At 39.6% G+C, this 24,052-nt stretch overlaps 2 protein-coding genes across 2 annotated transcripts; both read left to right on the forward strand.

Annotated features, from left to right (window-relative positions):
* The first annotated feature begins 127 nt into the window (after window positions 1-127).
* On the forward strand, window positions 128-15,017 carry LOC6054198 (CDK5RAP1-like protein). Its single transcript, XM_038250349.1, has 3 exons — window positions 128-1,852; window positions 13,952-14,222; window positions 14,312-15,017. The coding sequence occupies exons 1-3, from the start codon at window positions 128-130 to the stop codon at window positions 14,698-14,700; spliced, it is 2,385 nt and encodes a 794-aa protein (XP_038106277.1). The 3' UTR covers window positions 14,701-15,017.
* Window positions 15,018-19,140: 4,123 nt separating this feature from the next.
* LOC6038107 (ATP synthase subunit beta, mitochondrial) lies at window positions 19,141-23,807 on the forward strand. Its single transcript, XM_038254214.1, has 3 exons — window positions 19,141-19,270; window positions 19,471-20,258; window positions 22,707-23,807. Exons 2-3 carry the CDS (start codon window positions 19,539-19,541, stop codon window positions 23,499-23,501), a joined length of 1,515 nt encoding a protein of 504 aa, XP_038110142.1. The 5' UTR covers window positions 19,141-19,270; window positions 19,471-19,538; the 3' UTR covers window positions 23,502-23,807.
* The last annotated feature ends 245 nt before the right edge of the window (window positions 23,808-24,052 follow it).

A 24,052-nucleotide genomic window follows, 5' to 3' on the forward strand; every position in this document is an offset into this window, starting at 1 on the left:
CAGCAGCGTGGTACAGCGGTCAATCGAATTTTTGAACAGTTTTTTAGTTCTTTGCAATGTAAACAAGAGATCTACCAAAATTGCACTAAGTTCGGTTACTTAATCAATCCTTAAAACTAGTTCTACAATGAAGTGCACCGCGTTCCGGTTCCTGTCCCGCCGCTATCTAAACCCAAACACCCTCGCCGTGCGCTGGAAACACGATAAAGTCAGCCCCAGTAAACCGGACCTCCATAGCGGACCAGGCCTGCAGGACTTCATTAGTGCCTCCGCATCGTCAAACGGTATAAATGTCCACCAGGTTCAACACCCTCGGGACATCCCGCCGTACCTGTCCCGGGAGAGTCTGCTGGGCCAGAGGAGGAAGGTGTTCTTCGAGGTGTACGGTTGCCAGATGAACACCAACGATACGGAGATTGTGTGGTCGATACTTAAGGGTCACGAGTACCAGCGGACCGGAAGCATTAAGGACGCCGACGTGGTGCTGCTGATGACCTGCGCGATTCGGGACGGAGCGGAGAGTACGGTGTGGAACCGGTTGAAGCACGTGCGGTTGATGAAGGAGCGGCGGGAATCGGAGGGAAGGGCATTGCAGGTTGGGGTTCTGGGCTGTATGGCCGAGCGGTTGAAGCGGCAGCTGGTGGAGAAGGAGGGTTCCGTTGATGTGGTTGCGGGTCCGGATAGCTACAAGGATTTACCGCGGTTGTTGGCGGTTGGCCAGAAGGGACAGAAGGCGATCAACGTGCTGCTTTCGTTGGACGAAACGTACGCGGACGTGATGCCGGTGAAGCTGGATCGGAAATCGCGGACGGCGTACGTGTCGATCATGCGAGGTTGCGACAACATGTGCTCGTACTGTATTGTTCCGTTTACGCGAGGGAAGGAGCGGTCCCGGCCGGTGGCTTCCATCCGCGAGGAGGCTCTTCATTTGGAGGCGAAAGGAATTAAGGAAATTACGTTGCTTGGCCAGAACGTGAACAGTTATCGGGATCTTAGTACGGAGTCGGATGGCAAGAAGCAAGCCTCCGTTCTAGCACCAGGTTTCAAAACTGTCTACAAAACTAAGGTTGGAGGCCTCCGATTCGCCGAACTTCTAACTGAACTCGCGGAAACAGTTCCAGAGATGCGAATCAGATTTACCTCTCCTCATCCAAAGGACTTCCCCCGTGAGGTTCTAGAAACCATCGCTCGCTACCCGAACATCTGCAAGAATCTCCACTTACCAGCACAATCCGGCAGCTCAACCGTCCTGGAACGAATGCGCCGCGGCTACACCCGGCAAGCCTACCTAAACCTAGTCGACGAAGTACGCACCATCGTGCCGAACGTGACCCTGTCCAGCGACTTCATCTGCGGATTTTGCGGTGAAACCGACGCAGAATTCGCCGAAACGCTGTCCCTGATCGAGCAGGTCGGCTATCACACGGCATTCCTGTTTGCGTACAGCATGCGGGAGAAAACGACCGCCCATCGGCGCTTCACGGACGACGTCCCAAACCCCGTCAAACAGCAACGCCTACGCGAAATGATAAAAGTCTTCCGCGCGGGAGCGGAACGCCTGAACGCACAGTTTGTCGGTCGCGAAGAGTTGATCCTCGTCGAAGGGACGAGCAAGCGGTCGCCGAACGATTTGGCCGGGCGAAACGATGGCAACGTGAAGGTGATTATTCCCGGAGGGGATGTTCCCGTTGGAGGGGAGGACGCCGACGAACGGAAGACCATCGTGAGTGGGGATTACGTCGCGGTCAGGATTGTGGAGTCGAATTCGCAGATTCTGAAGGCGGTGCCGCTGTATCTGAGTAGTATCAGAGAGTTTGCCGACAGGAATGGAGCCAAGAAGTTGGCGGAGAGTGTAAGTTTTTGATAATAATTAGCTAAGTTGACTAAAGATACTGTTGGGTTATTTCTGTATGGAACTTGAAACGAACAAAACCCCTTAGATAAGGTCTAATATACCCTTTCTCGTCGCATTTCTATTATCGGCCTATCAACACTTTGGCGTTAATTTACATAACTGGAGCAACATTTGAGAAGGGCGGTACGACATTGCTCTACGTCCTTTCTTCACATTTAAACACTTCCCATTTCTAATTTTTCGTGAAATTCTAACAACCAGTTTTATATGCGTGATAAATTGAGTCGTAAAGTTAAACATAAATGGGTGACATTATTGTTCATATCAATAAAGCTTATTTGTCTAAGTACAATTACCCTTTAAACCACCACAAGAGTTTAACATGGAAAAAAGTCGTTTTTGAAAAATTAAATTCGCGCCCTTTCTTGTCAGAAAGTATGTTACTTGTCAGCTCGTTCCAAGGGGACCATGGTTGATCCATCGTAAAATGTTTTCTTGACATTTTTTGCATTGAAAGCGGCAGTAAAGACCCTATTTTCAGTCATACAAATAAAAAAACGTTACTTAATCCACCTTTAGGTGGTTGGTGCCTTCCTCATATTCATAAAGTCAATACATTCAGTAAAAATAGCAACATTCCCCCTTAACATGTTTAACAAATCAACTTTATAACTCATTTCTTTTGATATGGTTCGCAGACCATCAATATTTCTGGCTCATCGGCAAGGTCTGATAAAAAACCTATCCAACGATAGTTCGCATGGAAGATTCAGACAATATTTTTATCACAATATCTGAAATCAAACCTCTAAAAAGTGTATAAATAACACTTAAGTGCCAATAACTTTTAATAGGGTTGTCAGATCCTTGATGTTTTAGGCTCATTTGAAAGGTCTTTCGATTATCTAACTAACGATGGGTTGCATGATGGACCCGGACATCATTTTTACTGAAATATCTGAGATCCGGCCTCCAAAAAGTGTATAAATAACACTTATGTGCCAATAACTTTTGATAGGATTGTCAGATCCTTGATGTTTTAGGCTCATTTGAAAGGTCTTTCGATTATCTAACTAACGATGGGTTGCATGATGGACCCGGACATCATTTTTACTGAAATATCTGAGATCCGGCCTCCAAAAAGTGTATAAATAACACTTAAGTGTCAATAACTTTTGATAGGTTTGTCAGATCCTTGATGTTTTAGGCTCATTTGAAAGGTCTTTCGATTATCTAACTAACGATGGGTCGCATGATAGACCCGGACATCATTTTTACTGAAATATCTGAGATCCGGCCTCCAAAAAGTGTATAAATAACACTTAAGTGCCAATAACTTTTAATAGGGTTGTCAGATCCTTGATGTTTTAGGCTCATTTGAAAGGTATTTCGATTATCTAACTAACGATGGGTCGCATGATGGACCCGGACATTATTGTTATTGAAATATCTGAGATCCGGCCTCCAAAAAGTGTATAAATAACACTTAAGCGCTAATAACTTTTGATAGGATTGTCAGATCCTTGATGTTTTAGGCTCATTGGAAAGGTCTTTTTAATACCTTTCTGAAAATGTATAACATGACAGGGTTTCTTACAAAAACCACCCTTTTTACAATCTTCCGGACATACGCCAAAATCGTTTTTTTAGCATAACTTTTGAAGTACTTTACTAAACTTCATAATTTTCAATAGGGACTTATGGGACCCCAAGACGAATCGAATGAGACCAAAACGGTCCAAATCGGTTAAGCCAGTGCTGAGATAATCGAGTGCATATTTTTTGGTGCACAGACCCACATCCCTACACACACACACACACACAGACATTTGCTCAGAATTTGATTCTGAGTCGATAGGTATACGTGAAGGTGGGTCTACGAGGTCAAATTAAGAAGTTCATTTTTCGAGTGATTTTATAGCCTTTCCTCAGTAAGGTGAGGAAGGCAAAAATACTGATCAAAAATATTAAAATTAAAAAAAGGCTTCAATAGACACATTCTTCGGGCGATTCTATGACATTTTCCAGAATTCCATTTCCCGGAAAGGACGTTTTCCGGAATGGACATTATCCGGAATGGACAGTATCCGGAATGGACGTTATCCGGAATGGACGTTTCCCGGAATGGACATTTCCCGGATTTTTTTTATATGACCTGATATGAGACTGAATGGAATCTTGCCTACTCACTTACTTGTGGTTAAGAATTATTTAGTTTGTACTCCGTTGGTTTTGACAACAATATGAATATAAATACATGAATGATAAAAAGAAAGTGAAATGTTCGGACATGAACAATAGAAGCAAGTGTTGACTATTGAAACAATACTTTATCAACCACCACGAGATGTAACAATGTAGATCGATAGATATTAGATGTTTTTTACATTCTTTCAATGTGTAAGAATTTTTCCTTCTTTTGTTAATCATTTGACTTATGTGACTAAATTCTACCATATTTAACTATAAAGCAGAATGATTATTTTCAAAGAAGGGAAAACCTGAAGAAAATAAAAAGCTTTTCAGAAAATCAATGTGTAATAAGTCCTGTCAATAAAATAAATAGCTTGAGTGTATTTTTAAAGAATGAAAAACCTCAAGGAAAAATACATTATACATTGATTTTCTGAAAAGCTTTTTTTTATCTTGAGATTTTCCCTTCTTTAAAAATACACGTTCTTTCATCAAAGTAATGGGATTTTATGTAAGAATTTTCCCTTCTTTTGTTAATTCTACTAAATTTCAACTAGTTTTTGTTAAGGAAATCTGCACTATAAAGAAGAATGTGTTTTTTTAAAGAAGGGAAATCCTCTAGAAAAAAAAGCTTTCAGAAAATCAATGCATAATGTATATTTTCTTGAGGTTTTCCCTTCTTTAAAAATACACGATCTTTAATCGATGTGATGGAATTTCGTGTAAGGGATTTCCCTTCTTGTGTTAATCAGATGACTTTTGTGACTAAATTCTACCAATTTTTTTATAAAGCAGAATGTTTATTTTCAAAGAAGGGAAAACCTCTAGTAAATGAACAGCTTTTCAAAAAATCTATTTATAATGTGTACTTCCTTGAGGTTTTTCATTCTTTAAAAATACACTCAAGCTATAAATTTTCTTGGGGTTTTCCCTTCTTTGAAAATAATCACCCTGCTTTATAGTAAAATTTGGTAGAATTTAGTCACAATAGTGACCTGATTAACACAAGAAGGGAAATCTCTTACACGAAATTCCATCACATCGATTAAAGATCGTGTATTTTTAAAGAAGGGAAAACCTCAAGAAAATATACATTATACATTGATTTTCTGAAAAGCTTTTCATGTCTGCCTGTGTGGATCAACCGGACCGCGCACTGGACTCACAATCGAGAGGTCGCCAGTTCGAATCCCGAGGCTGAAAAATAGGTTTTGGGCACCTATGCTTATGATTTTCTGAAAAGCTTTTCATTTTTCTAGAGGTTTCTCTTCTTTGAAAATAAACATTCTGCTTTATAATAAAATTTGGTAGAATTTAGTCACAAAAGTCAACCGATTAACACAAGAAGGGATATTCCTTACACGAAATTCCATCACATCGATTAAAGATCGTGTATTTTTAAAGAAGGGAAAACCTCAAGAAAATATACATTATGCATTGATTTTCTGAAAGCTTTTTTTTCTAGAGGATTTCCCTTCTTTAAAAAACACATTCTTCTTTATAGTGCAGAGTTCCTTAACAAAAACTAGTTGAAATTTAGTAGAATTAACAAAAGAAGGAAAATTCTTACATAAAATCCCATTACTTTGATGAAAGAACGTGTATTTTTAAAGAAGGGAAAATCTCAAGATAAAAAAAAGCTTTTCAGAAAATCAATGTATAATGTATTTTTCCTTGAGGTTTTTCATTCTTTAAAAATACACTCAAGCTATTTATTTTCTTGACAGGACTTATTACACATTGATTTTCTGAAAAGCTTTTTATTTTCTTCAGGTTTTCCCTTCTTTGAAAATAATCATTCTGCTTTATAGTTAAATATGGTAGAATTTAGTCACATAAGTCAAATGATTAACAAAAGAAGGAAAAATTCTTACATAACAACACATTGAAAGAATGTAAGAAACATCTAATATCTATCGATCTACATTGTTACATCTCGTGGTGGTTGATAAAGTATTGTTTCAATAGTCAACACTTGCTTCTATTGTTCATGTCCGAACATTTCACTTTCTTTTTATCATTCATGTATTTATATTCATTAGGGTGGTCCAAATCCGGACTTTTTTGGGGCTACCCCCTGAAATCAAAGATTGACCCATCACTAAGCTAAATTCCAAATTTGAGCTCATTCTGACCACGGGAACCCCTCCCTCCAATCGCTTAAAGTTTGTATGGGAAAAATCGTCAAAATGTATGGAGAAAAGCAACTGTTTTACTTTTTTACCTGTGGAAGGCGCCATAATTATCCGATTCTTACCATTTCTCAAATGTAGAACCTTCATTATATTTAGAACAACTTTATCGAAGACACTATATTTTTAGGATTTTTTCCCGCGAAGTTATTAGCGCCCAAAACTGACCCTTTTTGCGCGGCCAGCTGTAAGGGGCTACCTAACAACCAAGTTAATTTCCAATTCGTACACGCACGTGCTCTCTCTCAGGTTCAAACTCTCTCACGAGCTTGCTCGCCTGCCTGCCTGCCTGCCTGTTTACCTACAAGCGCGCGCTGTTTCTCTGCTTGGACTTTTGTCGTCGTCGTCGTTTTCGTTTGCTATCCGCTGCGCTGCGTTTCTGGTATGTTTATTATAATTTTCAACTAAAATAGCAGGATTGTCTTGACATATATTTAGCATATAAATTCTTAAATTATGTCAAAAATAAAAAAAACCTCGCTGAAAAAAATAGTTTAAAGAAAAGACAGCTTAGGCTCAATTAAAAAGTTACAGCAAATGTCATGAGAACAGGGTTTGTTTGTTTTTCCAAGCATTACACGCAGTTTTTCGTATATGCTAAAGAAACATGATAATGATTCAATTATTTAAAAAAAATCTTCTGGTAATACAAATGTTGTTCCTTTAGGTAGTTTGCTTTAACAAAAATATACTTTAGTACAAATCAGAACAAATCAAGGCAATTTTACAATTATTGCTGAAAATTTCTATACATACTCTCTAAAATTATTTTTTTATTCTTTCTGGAAATTTCTTTCTGTGTTCCAAGACCACCTGCAACAAATATTGCAACTGTTTATCATTTTTTGTCAGTTTACCTGTAAATTTTTCGATTCAGGAAACATCTCTTTCTGCACAATCGTTAACTACCTTCAGATCTTGCAGTTGCGGCCTCCCTTTAAGATACTCATTTGGATTCAGTTTTAAAAAAATCCTTCCTTTTTTATCTAAAAAAACTGCATGGTCATTCTTGTAACAAAAGCAGATAAATTAAAATCCAAAACGTTTGCAATTAGGTTTGGATCAGAACAGATGACGACTCATGGATGAACTAATTCATCAAATTTGTATTCTCTCTCACACGCTCTTATAATATGATATCTTTTGTTGATCACATATTACATTAAATTTTATATCTCAAATCAAACCTGCTATTTTAGTTGAAAATTATAATAAACATGCAGGAACGCAGCGCAGTGGACGGCAAACGAAAACGACGACGACGACGACAAAAGTCCAAGCAGAGAAACAGCGCGCGCTTGTAAGCAAACAGGCAGGCAAGCAGGCGAGCAAGCTCGTGAGAGAATTTGAACCTGAGAGAGAGCACGTGCGTGTACGAATTGGAAATAAACATCGTTGTTAGGTAGCCCCTTACAGCTGGCCGCGCAAAAATGGTCAGCTTTGGGCGCTAATAACTTTGCGGGAAAAAATCCTAAAAATATGGTGTCTTCGGGAAAGTTGTTCTAAATATAATGAAGGTTCTACATTTGAGAAATGGTAAGAATCGGATAATTATGGCGCCTTCCACAGGTAAAAAAGTAAAACAGTTGCTTTTCTCCATACATTTTGACGATTTTTCCCATACAAACTTTAAGCGATTGGAGGGAGGGGTTCCCGTGGTCAGAATGAGCTCAAATTTGGAATTTAGCCTAGTGATGGGTCAATCTTTGATTTCAGGGGGTAGCCCCAAAAAAGTCCAGATTTGGACCACCCTAATATTCATATTGTTGTCAAAACCAACGGAGTACAAACTAAATAATTCTTAACTACAAGTAAGTGAGTAGGCAAGATTCCATTCAGTCTCATATCAGGTCATATAAAAAAAAATCCGGGAAATGTCCATTCCGGAAAACGTCCATTCCGGATAATGTCCATTCCGGAAAACGTCCTTTCCGGGAAATGGAATTCCGGAAATTGTCATAGAATCCTCCGGGCTAGTATACCAGTGGGAAAATTTTCAAACTTGATTTAATGGCGAAATAGATGCTGTGATTGGATTCTGTATCCAGGTTTTTAAGCGAAGATGGCGTTCGAATGGTGAACGCCCGAAATGTCAAAATCGCGCAGTAGCACCAACATAAGAAAAAAAAAATGTGTGCCATGGCATGACAGCCACACTTGTTCCGTAATGTTGGTACCACTGCGTGATTTTGACATTTCGGGCGTTCACCATTCGAACGCCATCTTCGCTTAAAAACCTCGATAGTTTCAGGGTTGTAAAATCAATGTTTACAAACAATCAAAGATTTACATCCTTGACTTTTGACGGAAGTGAAATATAAAGTGCAACAACCCGAAATATCCTGTTTTCAGGCACCTCAATCAGCAAAAAATTACTTCAAACCCACCTCCGGAAACCCGGAATATCTCCGGTGGTCAGGAACCATTTTTACAAAGCTGAATAATATCCTGAAAGTAGAATAAATTTCCCGTCGAATGCAACTGATTTAATCGAAATGGGTGAATTTTTCGCAAAGATACAGCATTGAGAATTTCCGTAACGTTACAACCCTTGCCACAGAGTAATCCAGAGGGAGCACTGGCATTTAATTCATGGTTGCGTTACGCGGTACATCGCGGTACATCCCCCCTTCAGCAAAACTTTTGCTTGTCGTAATTATAGGTTCAGATAACTTCTGTAAACTGTCAAAGTTTTTAACATTTCTAAAATCAACAAGGTGAATTTTCTGAAAGCGATAAATTTAATAAAAAAAATGTATATGTGATATTTTCAGGACGTTGGCTGTGTTTTGAGAATAAAATTGTGTGACTATTTTGAACAAGATTTCTGGAGCTGCTGCCGTTCACCGATCCATTGAAATCGGAACCGAGATCGGAACTTAATTTTTACCCTTGTGACCGACCGCTTCGTCGTGATTTCACAGATAGATCAATTCGATGCCAACATTTCAAAAAGCATCATGTACAAACCATCCTTTTTGAGAAAAACGCATTTGAATGTTGAGCATCATTTTTCAATTCCTATTTTAATATAAAAGCAAAATAAGATCTTCTAATGATAACAAACGATGAAAAACGTTGCTTCTATTGATACTTGATCATCCAAATTCAATAAAATATTATTTCCGTAATTTTATTTGAGAAAAACAAACATAACTTCTTTTGAAATCACCAACGTCTATATCACCCTGCTGTCATTGAGGGGGACGCTTTGTTATGATTCGTTTTTCTCCGCCGAATGTACATGGCGCTTTGTGCATGATGCTTTTTTTTTCGTCATGAGGTTCATGTAGTCTTTTATTTGACAGATTGACAGGGCTATATAAACAGGGACTGCTGATGGCAGAGATATTGTTTATGTTACTTTATTTAAAATCATGATTAAACAGACTTTACTGAAGTAACTCTTGCTCATTTTTGGTGGAGAGGTAGCTTATTAGGAGTACTTTCAGAATATGCAATAACCCAGAAAGTGTCAAAATGTACATGATGCCTTTTGAAATGTTACCGTCGAATTAGTCGAATTTACCAATTTATTTTTATATTAATATTTTTAGTTTATTTCTTCAAAGAGTGACCAGAAATATATGTGATGTTGAGTCGATGGAAGCTTTTTGCTTTTAGTTTACTTCAATTTATTATCTTAATCCTTAACTGAATTGATGAACTGACTTCCCTAATTTGCAAGACTAGAACAAGGACTATAAATGTGTTTTTTTTATTTTCATCATTGCTTCCCGTGAGTTCTGATGTTGGAAACCAAACAACCTGGTTTCCACTGCTGGCGTTCATGAACCCCTCCACCCCGCCCCCCACTCGTTAATGTTCGCTTTGCCGGCCACAATTTTAGTCGACTTTTTTGGTTGTAAACTTCAACGTTCTGAGGAGTATCAATTTGGACACTTGGACGTATGGCCAACTGATTCAAAGGTCAAATTTCAAAACTTCACTTAATGTGGTCGTCTTCTAACAGTTGCTAGAAGTTTCCTGCTGTTTAATGTTCTAAAGAAACTCTGAACAGATGACATTTTTCAAATCCATGCCAGCAGTTGTCAAAACAAAAAAAAAAAGAAAAACCATGAGTTTACTACGATGACAAATTTCAACGGGAATCCCATAACGCGCTATGATTCCAAAGGGTAAACTCGTAACGCAGCCATAAGATTTGATGACTTTTGTTTGGACTGTTCCCTCTGGATTACTCTGTGCCCTTGCTGTGAAAGTCTGCGTTGTAACGTCACGAAATGTACAGCGGCTGCAAAAAATTGCTTAACTTTCTTCAGAAACCAATGATGGCATTCAGCAGTCAATTTTACTAATCTAATCTAATCAATCTAACCAAACTCTAGCGCAGCCAATCTTTCGAAGGGATCCTGGAGAGTGCCTTAGGTTAGATGACGCCTAGCACTCTTCTTGTCATTTATTAACATCTGTAGTGCGTCATTGCATCGGAATGCATTGAAACATCACAGACCGTAAAGCGGCCAGGCCTACTGCGTAAAGTTTATCGCAGAGACATGATTCGTTTGAAGTGGGTTGAGTTTGAGCACAGAGTGTTCGAACAAAAACACAATTCTGAATCGACAGGGGAGGAAGAAGCGTGGGGACACACCACCATACGCTCCGAGATTTGGTTGTATTCGTTGGGAGCACCATGCTAAAAATGTTTGGTACTCCGGGACCCTCTGGGATGGGACATTGTATTTTCACGAATGCCCTGGACACTATTTGCCGCGGTTATAGCGCCACAACTCGCTCTCTGTAACAGTATTCCTAATTCCAGTCCAAGCTCACCAAGTCTTCATGGCCTAGTGGTTAGCATTTTTGCTTACCAATCCAAAGGACGGGGGATCGAACCCCGCCTCGAGCGACTTTGATTTTTCGTTCATATATTCATCATTTCAAATTTCTATGTTCTTCACTTTCTCGTTGGGAGCAGATCGGAATCGAACCCAGAACCATTCGCTTACAAAGCGAACACCGTAACCAGTCAGCCACGGCCGCTCCCTTGGCATTCAGCAGTCAATTTTACGTTTAAAAACATAACAAGGTCTAGTTTATGTAGATTATCAGAGCAGAATCACAGCCTTTTCTAAAAAATATTAAAGGAATAAAGTTCTCCACCGTTGTAACGTCACGCTACATATTCGCTCGTAGAACAGCAACCGAAACGTTAAGAGCGAGTCCACGAGCAAAGCATACCCATCTCGCATCGACCTCACCAATCTGCCTGAAATTTTCAGGGGTTGTTTGTACATATAAAACTAGCATCTGGCCAAAATATGAGCACTCTAGGTCAACGGGAAGTGGGGCAAATCGGGACACAAAGTTTGAAGGTTCAAAAACGTCAAAAATCTTAAAAAGGCATAACTTAGGCAACATTCCATTTATTTTCAAAATTCAAAATGCATCTGAAAGGGCTTAAAAAATGCAGCAAAATGCAGGATAGAGCATCCCGATTGGTTAAATCTAAAGGGAGTTATTGGCATTTTAGTGAAAAAATAGCATCATTTTCAAACTCAAATAAAAAAGTGTTCCATCCAGATATCAACTCGGTTCGACCTGCAGCTTGTAGGGGACATCTGAGACTACCATCTGAGACGGAGAACGCTTTGGGTAAGGCAGTTTAACATATTAAATAGACACTTTTACTTTTAGTGAAGTTTTTGGTTGTAAATTTTTACTCGGGGGACCCCTTAGATCCCATTTTCTGGTGATAATTTTATCATATTCGTGTTCCTGAGACAATTTCACAATAGAAACATGCATAAAAATGTTTATGATGATCCATTTTAACCCTTTAAAAAAAAAAGTTAAAAAAAAATTAAAAAGCTGCTTTTTTTCTGGTGTCATCTAGTATCCTTGGAAACGAGCTTGATTTTCAATAAATGTGAATCGAAGTTTTTTTTATACTTTTATTTTTTAAAGGGTTAAAATGAATCAAAATAAACATTTTTGTGCATGTTTATATTGTGAAATTGTCTCAGGAACACGAATATGATAAAATTATCACCAGAAAATGGGATCTAAGGGGTCCCCCGAGCAAAAATTTACAACCAAAAAACTTCACTAAACGTAAAAGTGTCTATTTAATATGTTAAACTGCCTTACCCAAAGCGTTCTCCGTCTCAGATGGTAGTCTCAGATGTCCCCTACAAGCTGCAGGTCGAACCGAGTTGATATCTGGATGGAACACTTTTTTATTTGAGTTCGAAAATGATGCTATTTTTTCACTAAAATGACAATAACTCCCTTTAGATTTAACCAATCGGGATGCTCTATCCTGCATTTTGTTGCATTTTTTAAGCCCTTTCAAATGCATTTTGAATTTTGAAAATAAATGGAATTTTGCCTAAGTTATAGCCTTTTTAAGATTTTTGACGTTTTTGAACCTTCAAACTTTGTGTCCCGATTTGCCCCACTTCCCGTTGACCTAGAGTGCTCATATTTTGGCCAGATGCTAGTTTTATATGTACAAACAACCCCTGAAAATTTCAGGCAGATTGGTGAGGTCCAAACGACGTCCCATACAATGGGGTATGCCCTGTTCGTGGACTCGCTCTTAAGTCCTTTGCTCAATGTTTATTCTTATGGCAAATTTAACGTACTTTTAGAATCTGTAAAAATATTGGGGTGTTTCTTTGAAATTTCCGAGTTATTGCGAAAAAAAGTCAAACCGTTGTAAGGTCACAGCAGAATGTGTGAATACCATATTTTCGTGCTTGTAAATATAAAAAATAACACAAAATCAGATTGTTTTGAAAATGTTAGGACAACTGGACCTGGGATCTGGAAACCCTGCAGTCCGCCCCAGATCTTTATCGCTGGGCTCGTCACTGGCATTTGTGGTGACAGCTGATAGATGCCAACAAGCAATACCGTCTTCTTTTAACATGTTGTTTGTGATCCTCGTCCATTCTCTGTTGTGCCGCCAAGCCGGACAGTTCTTTTATAATAAATTATAGTGTAATCGTTTACGGCGAGTTTTATTACGATGACCATCTGGTCACGGCCACCTGTCCAACTGCCGTAACAGAAAATTTACTCTGTCGAGAAATTAAAAGTTAGAGTGTGTGCGTGCAACATGGAGTTGAACTTTTTGAAACGCCTTGGTAAGCTTTACAGCAACTGTCCACAAAGTTTAACTTTATCTCCATGTTGCGATTTGACAGCTCGATAAAAATGACCCTGTTTCATGAAGACTTTTGAGTAGGTACGTCCCTAAGCAAAATAACAAAGCAAAAAGTGAGAATGGATGACAACGAATAATTAATATTTTCAATTTAGCGTGCAAAAATCAAAAAGGCCTTTTCGTGTTTACAAGAGAAATGTCACCCAACACAGATGTCAAAAATAAAATTAAAATCGATTCGGCCATCATCAGGAGGAGAGCACTCCTTTGCGTACACCAAAAAGAAATTGTGAATAAAATCCCATTAAATTGTATAATTTAATAGCAAACTTAACTGTAAAGTGTAATTTAGTAAGCAATCATCAAACCATAATCAAAATTGCACAATGAGCCGCTGGGATCAACGAACTGAAGGTACTGTAAAATTGGGTGTTTGCAAAAGATTTTCTTTGTTCCTTCCCGGTTGCGAAACGAAATTTTCTGTGATTTGGCCAGGTTAAACGCGCAAACGTACGTAACGCAACACGGCCACTGCGAATTACACAACAAAATTGAACCGTAGATATTTAATTTTGCCAGTTGTCTTTGCCCTCCTACTCCTCCTCCTGCTTCCCCTCGTCCACAAACTTGCTACAAACAGGACCGCCGCGACCCCGCCGTGAACCTGTTCCGGTGGTTCGTGAGAGAAGCAGGTCCCGGTCACGGTCGCTCTCACCGGTGGAGCGACGGCTGCGCCAGCTAGACGAGGAACGCCAACGGAAGGAGGCCCAGCTGAGGAAGGCCGCTGAGTCGCAGCGGAAGTACGACCACCGAAGAAGCTCGTCCAGTTCCGGCAGCAGCAGCAGCGATGGTGAGATTTGAATGATTTTGGGAAGGTGGAAAGTGCCCTTTTGCGGGAGGGCGTCTTGCTAAATGTTTGGAGAAATCTTCTCTTTCAAGGCTCAGATAACGAAGGACCGGTCGCTCCGCCGGCCCCTCCAGTCATATCCAAAGTTGGTTTCAGCTTCCAGAAACCCCCCTCGGCCAAACCCACCTCCGCCGGCTTCCAACTGCAGCAGCAGCAGAAACCATCCGCCGTTCAGCTCAAGCTGGCGTCCGGTCCAAAAAAGGAAAAGCCGAAGCTGCTTAAGCCAACCGCCAATGCATTCGCCGACGACAGCGATGACGAGCCGGAAGAGATGCCCGCCGAGTGCCGGATGAGGATGCGGAACATTGGCCGCGAAACGCCCACCAGCTCCGGGCCGAACTCGTTCGGTAAGACCAAGCACGGCTTCTGCGACTCCAAGAAGATGCTGGAAAAGAAGCTCAACTCGCTGCACGACAGCTAGACTGGTGGCCCCGCGATCCGCGCGTTCCAGGTTCGTTTTCTTGAGATTCTCACCCACACACACAATTTGCACTGAGGACACACAGGTAACGTGTTCGTTCGTTCTACTTTCACTTTAAAATTGTGGAAAGATAAAAAAAAGTAGATATTTGGAAGATTAGGGTGTGTGTTCGCTGGGCAAGCGAACGGGAATCGTCGCGCCCGGTTTCTTTTGCTCTTCTATTTTTAATTCTGTATCCAAGCAAATCATCAATCTTAAGCTGTACTTGAATTCTTTAAGTATAGACCAATTTCAATAAAGTTGATATTCTAACTTAAGCGTTGAGGAAAATGTTATTTATCCGAAAATTCCTCTTCTTTGGAAGAAACCAAAACCACCTAAGAATCACATAAGAAATTCAAGATGCAGAGCCGAAACCGGAACACAATTTCAAGTTCCGTAACAAATTATGAGATTAGTAAAAAATTTACAAATTCAAGAAATTCAAGAATTGCAGAAATTAAAAAAACTGAAATTCTGAAAATTCAGAAAATTTAGGAATTAAAAAAATTAAGAAATTTAAGAACTTTATGAATTCCAAGAATTCTAAAAAAAAATGAAAATTTAAATAATTCAATAAAAAATACCAAACTTAAAATTATCAAGAAATTTAAAAAAACACGACATCCAAGAAATAAAAAAAAATAAATGAAAAAGTTGAAAAAAATCCAAAATTCAGCAAATTTAAATAGGGGGAATTAATCTCGTGTGTTTGACTTAAGGGGTTACATACATATAAATCATCAACAATGTCCGAGGTTGGTGTGAGCACACATTCAAACTTTTTTATAATCTTTTTGTATGGCATTTAGATGTACTTTTTCATCTATTAACGAAATTAATTTTAAGACATTTGGATGTACCATTCGAGATATAGCTATTTTAAGTAAGTTAGTTTCAAAAAACAGGTACCACGATATCTCAACACTGCTTTGACCAAATCAGCTCAAAATTTTGGTGAAGACTCGTGAAACCGGTCCTGAGTGCATGACGAAGACCGATTTTCAAAAACATAATTTTAAAAAAAAGATAAAAATATTTTTATGTTTAAAAAAAAAATCGTCAGTTTTTGATTATTGTATTTTTTTGAAAAAGCTACATTTCGAAATCGGGCTTCGTCATGCACACGGGATATGTCTTGGGAGTCTTCACCTCAAATTTCATCAAATTTGGACCATCCCATCTCGAGATATCGTGGCACCCGTAAATCAACTCCTTGTTTAGAGAAAAACGTTCACAAAGTTTGACAGTTCGCTTTGCCCATGGCAAAATTGTGAACTTAAATCGTCTCTTTCTCAGTTCAGTCATGAAATATCTTCGTGAAAGTTTCAGGAGTGATTGAAAATCATCTTTTTAGTAAATTTAGTGAATTTTCTGTAATATGAAATTTTGTGATTTTCTAAATGTATGAAACCCCTTAATTGGAAAAGGACTTAATTGTTTTGCAAATGTATTGATAGAAACTAGCTTGCTAACTTCCCGTTTAGCTATTTATTGCTTGATACGAGTTTAACACACTTTTTAGAAGCTGTAATCGAACGCCAAAGTGCTGATATTATTTGCACGACGTTAAAACATGCCGTTCACCTAATTTACATAAATTAAAAAAATCGTAGCAAAAATAAAAAACCAGTAAATTGAAAAAAAACAAGAAATTCAAATTTAATTTAAAAAAATAAGAAACAGAGGATTCGATGATTCAAATAGAACTAAAAATTCAGAAATTCTGAAAATTTTAGAAATCTAATATATTCATGAAAATCAAGAAATTTAATTACAGTCCAGACTCGACTATTTATCGTTGTCTTATTTTTGACTGTCGAGCTTTCATATGCCCCTCATCTACTCTAAAGTGTTTTAGAATTTTTAAATCGAAGCTGGTGGCCAAAATGGCTGTTTTGAAATATTGAAAAATAGCATTTTGTAATTTAATTAGCAATCAACCATTCAAATTTAACAAAATTGGGGTCGTAAAACTCGAATTTGATGTTGACAAATTGTTGTTTTGATCTTGATTAGAATATCCGAAGTCCCATAAAACCTTCGGATTATCAAACTTCGGATAATCGAGTCTGGACTGTAATTTAATAAAATTCTATAAATCCAAGAATTATAGCAAAAAAACAGGAAATAAAAGTTATATTATTAATTAAAGTTAATTAATATTATTAATACAGTCTAGACCGAGGTCCAGACTCGATTATCTGAAGTTTCGATTATCCAACAACATTAACAACATTTTTTTCGTTTTTTTAAATTGTCTTGTTTTTAACATCTAGGGGAACAGCATCTAATTCCAGCGTGCCTCTAATGTTGGCAGGTCAGAACTTTGACATTCAATTAAAGCTAATTAAAAGCGTTTTCAACTGAAATGGAGTGATAAATAGCTTAATAAGAAGTGAGCAAGCAAGTTTCTATCAAAAGTTTTGCAAAATTAGTTGTTTAAATAGTGAAAATCAGCAAATTGGATGGAGTTAGGAGCGAGTGCTTAACCTGCCAAACATACGAGAATTTCCCCTAATTCGAATTCTGCGACCGCATTTTAGCCAAGTTTGAATGGTTGATTGCCTATTAAATTACAAAATCATTTTTTTTATTTTACCACCGCCATTTTGGCCGCCATCTTGGATTAAAATTTTTTAAATCACTTTAGAGTAATTTAGGAGCAATCAACAATAAGACAAAAAAAGGTGCAGTGGTAATGTAACAGGCATAACCAAAATGACGAAGAACGAATAAAGAAACATTTAGCTGAATTCTTGATTTTTTAACATCATGTAAGGAAGGCTAGGTGGTATTTAGAGAAGGCATCACATTGAGGCGCTTGCATTTTTATAGGGAAGCGGGAAGGCTAGTTCCTGAAGACGCCACCTGGTGGCGCTTGCGAGAGGAGCTGAGCTCCTCTCGCTTCGGTGGTAGACCACCGACTGAAGCCAGCCTTTAAATTACCCATGGTTTTGTAGGGAAGCGAGAAGAGCTGAGCTCCTCTCGCTTCGGTGGGAGACCACCGACTAAACTAATGCTGTGGAAGGAGTGGCGTTTATATTTATATCAAAACCGTCGGCCGCGCTGCTTTTGTGATTTTCCCCTCTGCTTGGGGAAGGCGTTTCATTTTTCGGTTTAATTTCGCTTCGCGAAATTTTGGATTGCTACCCCGTATAGAGCCCTAAGACGAAGTTCTTCGTCAAAAAAATTCTTGATTCGATTGAAGTGAAATTTTGCCAAGGCCTTCGGATAATCGAGCCTGGACTGTAATTTAATTTGAAAATTGAGGTAAGTAAAAAAATGGCAAGTCACGATTTCGCCGCAGTTAAAAATTGCATTATCAGTATTTTTCTTTAAATTGGGTCCTAAAATGAAGCTTAGATTGCTGATATTATTGTTTACAGCGAAAAGGTTATTTTTCTGAGTACAATGACCCTTTGTACGACCACAAAGAGTTTAAAATGGATTTTTAAATCAATTTTGAAAAATTAATCTCGCGTTCCTTCTTGACAGAAAAGCTCCTACTTGACAGCTCGTTCCAAGGGGACCATAGTTGATCCATCGAAAAAATGTTGTCTTGTCAAAAAAAATTTGCATTAAAATGAAAAAAAAAGTGATCAGAAATGGTTTTTAATCGTGTTTTTTACCGTTGTACATAAAAATTTACAAAGGGCTTTAGTACCCAATTGTTCGTTTAGGAGCCATCCATAACTCATTTTGTATTTTAAGCGCAAAATGTTAAAATAGTAAGTGCGCCTGAACTTTGATAAGGGAATAACATTTATTTTTATCGAGCGCCTTATGTTGGCATATCAGTACTCAGACTTTCAATTTTACAGCTTTTGAAAGGCGTTTTCAACTGTAATCGAGTATTTATATAACCTCGAAATAAATAGTCCAGTGGGCATCCTAAAATTATGCATATTTTCACGGATGTCGCTTAATCGTTCAAAATCAGCAAGAAAAGATAAACAAATTAACCGCCCTAAACTAAGGTATTTAAAAAATTGAAGCCCCTCGCGAGACTAATTTTGAGCTAAAAAGTGTTGTCGCTTTTTCTCCCGTTGGCAGTTGCTTCATCGACTTTAGCTGTTGGTTCTCTCTGCACATTTCTCTCTTCGTCGATTTCTCTCGGTGACAAAACTGCCAGCCGAACAGATAGGTTAGTGCGGTACAGATTAATCATGTTGGACACAGAACAAAACATTGGAACAGCAGATTTGCTTTAAATTTGATAAACTAATTTCGTTTGTTACCTTTCTTGAAAAAATGGCATATTTTCTGAAAAATTTGGCTTCTTTGTTTCTTAGTTCTGTTTTTCTCAAGAATCTGAAGAATCTTCAGTATTTTCTAAACAAGCACAGCACATTTCACAACCTCTTTACAGACATCCCTGCTCAAGCCAAATCTGCCAACCCTGCCCGGCCGGCCGACATCTTGGAGATTGGGCCCGGTTCTCTTCTCAGCTCGCTCACAACCTGCCCAGCCTCGAGACCACACGAACGAGCATTTCGCGAGATTCATTTTTGGACCGAATGTCATAAGGGTAAGTGTGCCTGCCGTTGCTGCTGCTAGTGTGAGAGAGAGAGAGAGACAGAGCCCCGCCGGGAGAGAGACAGAGGAAAAAAGGTTTGCGTAATCACCTTCCTCCATGTTAGATAATTGTGTGTTCCGGCGGCGGATTTTTCTTCTTTCTTGCCCCCTTGGAGTCGGTTCTTTCTAATTGCGGGTTTTTCTTTCTTTTAGGCTGACGATCCAAAAAAAGCAGAGATCGGCCAGTGAAGTGAAAAAGGACAACGCAAGGGTTCCGCAAGATGTTTTCCTCGATGAAAACCGCGCTGACCGTGGCGGCCCGTGCCGAACAGGTGCTGGCCCGCGGTTATGCGGCCAAGACGGCCGCTAAGGCAGCTGCCGTCGCCCAGGGTAAGGTTGTGGCAGTTATCGGTGCCGTCGTCGACGTCCAGTTCGAAGACAATCTGCCGCCGATTCTGAACGCCCTGGAGGTGCAGGGCCGTCAGGCCCGTCTGGTGCTGGAGGTTGCGCAACATCTCGGCGAGAACACCGTCCGTACCATTGCCATGGACGGTACGGAGGGTCTGGTGCGCGGTCAGGGTGTCCTGGACACCGGATCGCCCATCCGTATCCCGGTCGGTGCCGAAACCCTCGGCCGCATCATCAACGTCATCGGCGAGCCGATCGACGAGCGCGGCCCGATCGAGACGAACCTGTCCGCCCCGATCCACGCCGAAGCTCCCGAGTTCGTGGAGATGAGCGTCGAGCAGGAGATTCTGGTCACCGGAATCAAGGTCGTCGACCTGCTGGCCCCGTACGCCAAGGGTGGTAAGATCGGTCTGTTCGGTGGTGCCGGTGTCGGCAAGACCGTACTGATTATGGAGCTGATCAACAACGTTGCCAAGGCCCACGGTGGTTACTCCGTGTTTGCCGGCGTCGGCGAGCGCACCCGCGAGGGTAACGATCTGTACAATGAGATGATTGAGGGTGGTGTCATCTCGCTGAAGGACAAGACCTCCAAGGTAAGATCTACGTGGAGAGATTTGGGATGTGGGAAAAGGGGGCATTACATTTGGAGTACGAACTTGCGCTGGTTAGATTATGTAACCCGGGTTTAGATAACACATACAGATCTTTCATTCTTACCTTACAGAAAAATTTTAGCTGTTCAGTCGAATAAACAACTCAAAGTTGTTTTGTTTCACTGAAATCAAGTTCCAAAAAGCATACATTATAATTATTCAACTTATTTGTAGGTGTAACAGACTTATAAGTGTTTGCTAATTTCCAGAATAATAACAACGTAAAAACTAATTTTGAAATAGTTTTTACTACAAACTTTGCTTATCCTTGCCTTTTTGTAAAAATCAAAATGAAAAATCATTTTCAGCAAATCAAGTTTTAAAAATTAACATATGAATGCAATTCAAACTCAACATCTCTCAAAAATCTGTACTAATTAAGTATTGTTTATTTTTCTGGTTGTGCTATTTTTAAAGAAAACTGAACAACAAAACAAAAAGTTAATTTGAAACAGTTACAAATTCATTAGAAATAATCATTAAAATCGATGAAACAAGTTCAAAACTGAAGGTATTGTGCTAAATAATCTTTATAGCGGTTTAATGCACAAGTTTTTTTTTGGCATTTGAACACTGTTTTAAAACTTATCCAAGAATATAACAAGATTCGCTATAAAATAAAAAAAAAATGATGATTTTAAACAACTTGATGGCGATTTTTACCTTTCGCAAACCCTTCAACATATAAAAACATAACATTCTGTCATGAAGAATTCTATAAATCCAACTTAAGTGGCAATATATCGTACAGGAGATATTAGACTACGGCAAACAAAAAAAGTTTGCCAGTTTGTCTGCGTTGTTTGTTCGCCAACATATTTGTTTGCAGCAACGTCAGCTTGCATACATTTTGGCTTGTTTGCAAGTTTGACAAACTGTCAAACGTGATAAAGTGCTAGTTTGTTTGCCATAGTCTAATGCCTCCTTAACAAGGTTGCCAAATCTTCAAAGTATTTGTCTCATCAGAAATTTTTTATACAATTTTCTCTCGTATTATTGGCTATAAATTACTTATCGAGAACAAACAAACATTGTTTGAATTCTTCAACTGAAATAAAAATATGTTGAAGCTTTTAAAGAAGGTATTAGACTATGCCGAACAAACAAAACATTCGCACTGATCGCTTGCATTTGTTTGCAGAAACGGCAGCCTGCATCACACCAATTTTTTTTCGCTGTTAAAGTTTTACTGAATTTTCATCTACTGAAATTTCTGTAAACGATTCAGTTACAGTAGTTGTTCGGTAACTGGGCGTTGTTTAACTGGGCTGCTTTTTAACTGGGCGCTCGATAACTGGGCCGTAGCCCAGTTAAAAAGCAGACAAACGTCAAAAAACCAAAACAAACCGAAATCACCGAGGGGTTAATGGATGCAAAAATCATGGTCAACAAATAAAAAAACTTTTTTCAAACTTTTATGTAATTTCAAGTCACAATTAAAGAAATATGAAAAGTAATCATTGTAAACAAATTTGAGTAACTTTTATTTTCATATTTCATCAAATAAATATTGTGCATCGGTAGTCCCCTCGTTATTTTTCGTTCAGCCCAGTTAGCGAACAGCATTCGATGACTGGGCTACATTCTCAGCCCAGTTACCGAACAACTACTGTATTTAGATTTTACTGAATTCTCAGTTAACTGACATGTGTCACTTTGAAAGATAGTTTACTGAAATTTCAGTAAAATGGTTGTCAAAACAACTGAAATTTCAGCAAAAGAAACGTCAATTTATTTTGCTGAATATTCAGTAATTTTCTTGTGTCAGTTTGACAGATCATTTGCTGAAGATTCAGCAATCGTTGCTGGTATTTCAGTTATCAAAATTTGATTTTGCTTGCCATTAAACATGTTATTTATACATTTATTTCATTAATCGAGACATTTGTTATTATTTTTTTTACCTTTGTTTTTAAAGATCACAATACAAAATTTAAAAAATACAAGACATTTGAAAGAGGATTGTTTTCTCGGCAGCATCCAAACAGATATGCAGTTACTGATGTTTCAGCAATGTTTTAGTACATTGCCGAATTTCAGCAAAAGTGATGATTACTGATGATTACAAAATTTGCTGCGTACATTTCGCTTTGTTTGCGAGTTTGGAAAACTGTCAAACGCGAAAAATGTTAGAGTTTTTTGTTTGTCATAGTCTAATAACCCCTTCATATTTCACACTAAATTCCTAAGTTAGAGAAAAAAAGGTGCCTTTTGATGAAAATTTCTCCTTATTTTGGATTTGGAAACAAGTGTTGATACAAATAATAAATTTCTTTGTTTAAATTGAGCCATTGGAGAAACTGAAGATCTGAAAAATCTATTTAAATTAAGAAATTGTAAGGAATGCACTAACACTCTCTATTCTTCTTTCCCCCTTCTTCCCCCCAGGTCGCTCTCGTGTACGGCCAGATGAACGAGCCCCCCGGCGCCCGTGCCCGTGTCGCCCTGACCGGACTGACCGTGGCCGAGTACTTCCGTGACCAGGAGGGACAGGACGTGCTGCTGTTCATTGACAACATTTTCCGCTTCACCCAGGCCGGTTCGGAGGTGTCTGCCCTGCTGGGTCGTATCCCGTCCGCTGTCGGTTACCAGCCAACCCTGGCCACTGACATGGGTAGCATGCAGGAGCGCATTACCACCACCAAGAAGGGTTCCATCACCTCGGTGCAGGCCATCTACGTGCCGGCTGACGATTTGACTGATCCCGCCCCGGCCACCACCTTCGCTCACTTGGACGCCACCACTGTGCTGTCGCGTGCCATTGCCGAGCTGGGAATCTACCCCGCCGTGGATCCCCTCGATTCGACCTCCCGTATCATGGACCCCAACATCATCGGTGCCGAGCACTACAACATTGCCCGTGGCGTCCAGAAGATCCTGCAGGACTACAAGTCCCTTCAGGACATCATCGCTATCCTGGGTATGGATGAGTTGTCTGAGGAGGACAAGCTGACCGTGGCCCGCGCCCGCAAGATTCAGCGTTTCCTGTCCCAGCCCTTCCAGGTCGCTGAGGTCTTCACCGGTCACGCCGGCAAGCTGGTCCCGCTGGAGGAAACCATCAAGGGATTCACCAAGATCCTGCACGGCGAGCTGGACCATCTGCCGGAGGTCGCTTTCTACATGGTCGGCCCCATCGAGGAGGTCGCCGAGAAGGCCGAACGTCTGGCCAAGGAAGCCGCCTAAGATCTGATCGACACACACACAAAACACCCGCAAAGATCAGCAGCAGCAACAGTAATTAGTCACCAGTAGAGAGCGAGCGAGTTGGCCGCGAATGGGGCCTTCGAAGCGGATCCCGAAGTCCTCCCACATTGTTTCGGGATCTTCTTCGAGTTTCATTCCGCGCTGTGTTCTAGAGCACACAACACGAATAATACGATTTTTTTTAAACGACGGTAAAGAGATCCGCGCGACGCGTGAAAGGGGAACGCTGCGCGGCAGGGTGGAATCGGTTCAAAATATAGGCTTATGGCATTGATCGTGAGAAAATCTTGCCGTTTTTTTGTGTGTTTCGAAAGAAAAATTTCCCGATGAGAAAAAGAAATGTCCGAAAAGTGTGGTTATGTTACGTAACAGTTTTGTTTTTGCTCGGTTCCGTGGACTGTGGGATGGTCGGCTGGATAATTTGGGAACGGACGTAATTTGGTTCTAAAATTGCATCCCGTGATTGAAATGTTAGGTAATTTGCGGTTTTGAGTGTCTATTTTTACGTTGGAAATTTTTTGGCATGTTTT

The sequence above is a fragment of the Culex quinquefasciatus genome, chromosome 2 (assembly GCF_015732765.1).
Source record: "Culex quinquefasciatus strain JHB chromosome 2, VPISU_Cqui_1.0_pri_paternal, whole genome shotgun sequence".
In the NCBI taxonomy this organism is placed as follows: domain Eukaryota; kingdom Metazoa; phylum Arthropoda; class Insecta; order Diptera; family Culicidae; genus Culex; species Culex quinquefasciatus.

Excerpts from the sequence above, each read along its gene's own strand:
- LOC6054198 (XM_038250349.1), top strand. The coding sequence starts at position 128 with ATGAAGTGCACCGCGTTCCGGTTCCTGTCCCGCCGCTATCTAAACCCA. Across the intron at positions 1,853-13,951 it reads CCAAGAAGTTGGCGGAGAGT|TTGTCTTTGCCCTCCTACTC; the intron begins GTAAGTTTTTGA and ends TAATTTTGCCAG. Across the intron at positions 14,223-14,311 it reads CGGCAGCAGCAGCAGCGATG|GCTCAGATAACGAAGGACCG; the intron begins GTGAGATTTGAA and ends TTCTCTTTCAAG.
- LOC6038107 (XM_038254214.1), top strand. The coding sequence starts at position 19,539 with ATGTTTTCCTCGATGAAAACCGCGCTGACCGTGGCGGCCCGTGCCGAA. Across the intron at positions 20,259-22,706 it reads TGAAGGACAAGACCTCCAAG|GTCGCTCTCGTGTACGGCCA; the intron begins GTAAGATCTACG and ends TCTTCCCCCCAG.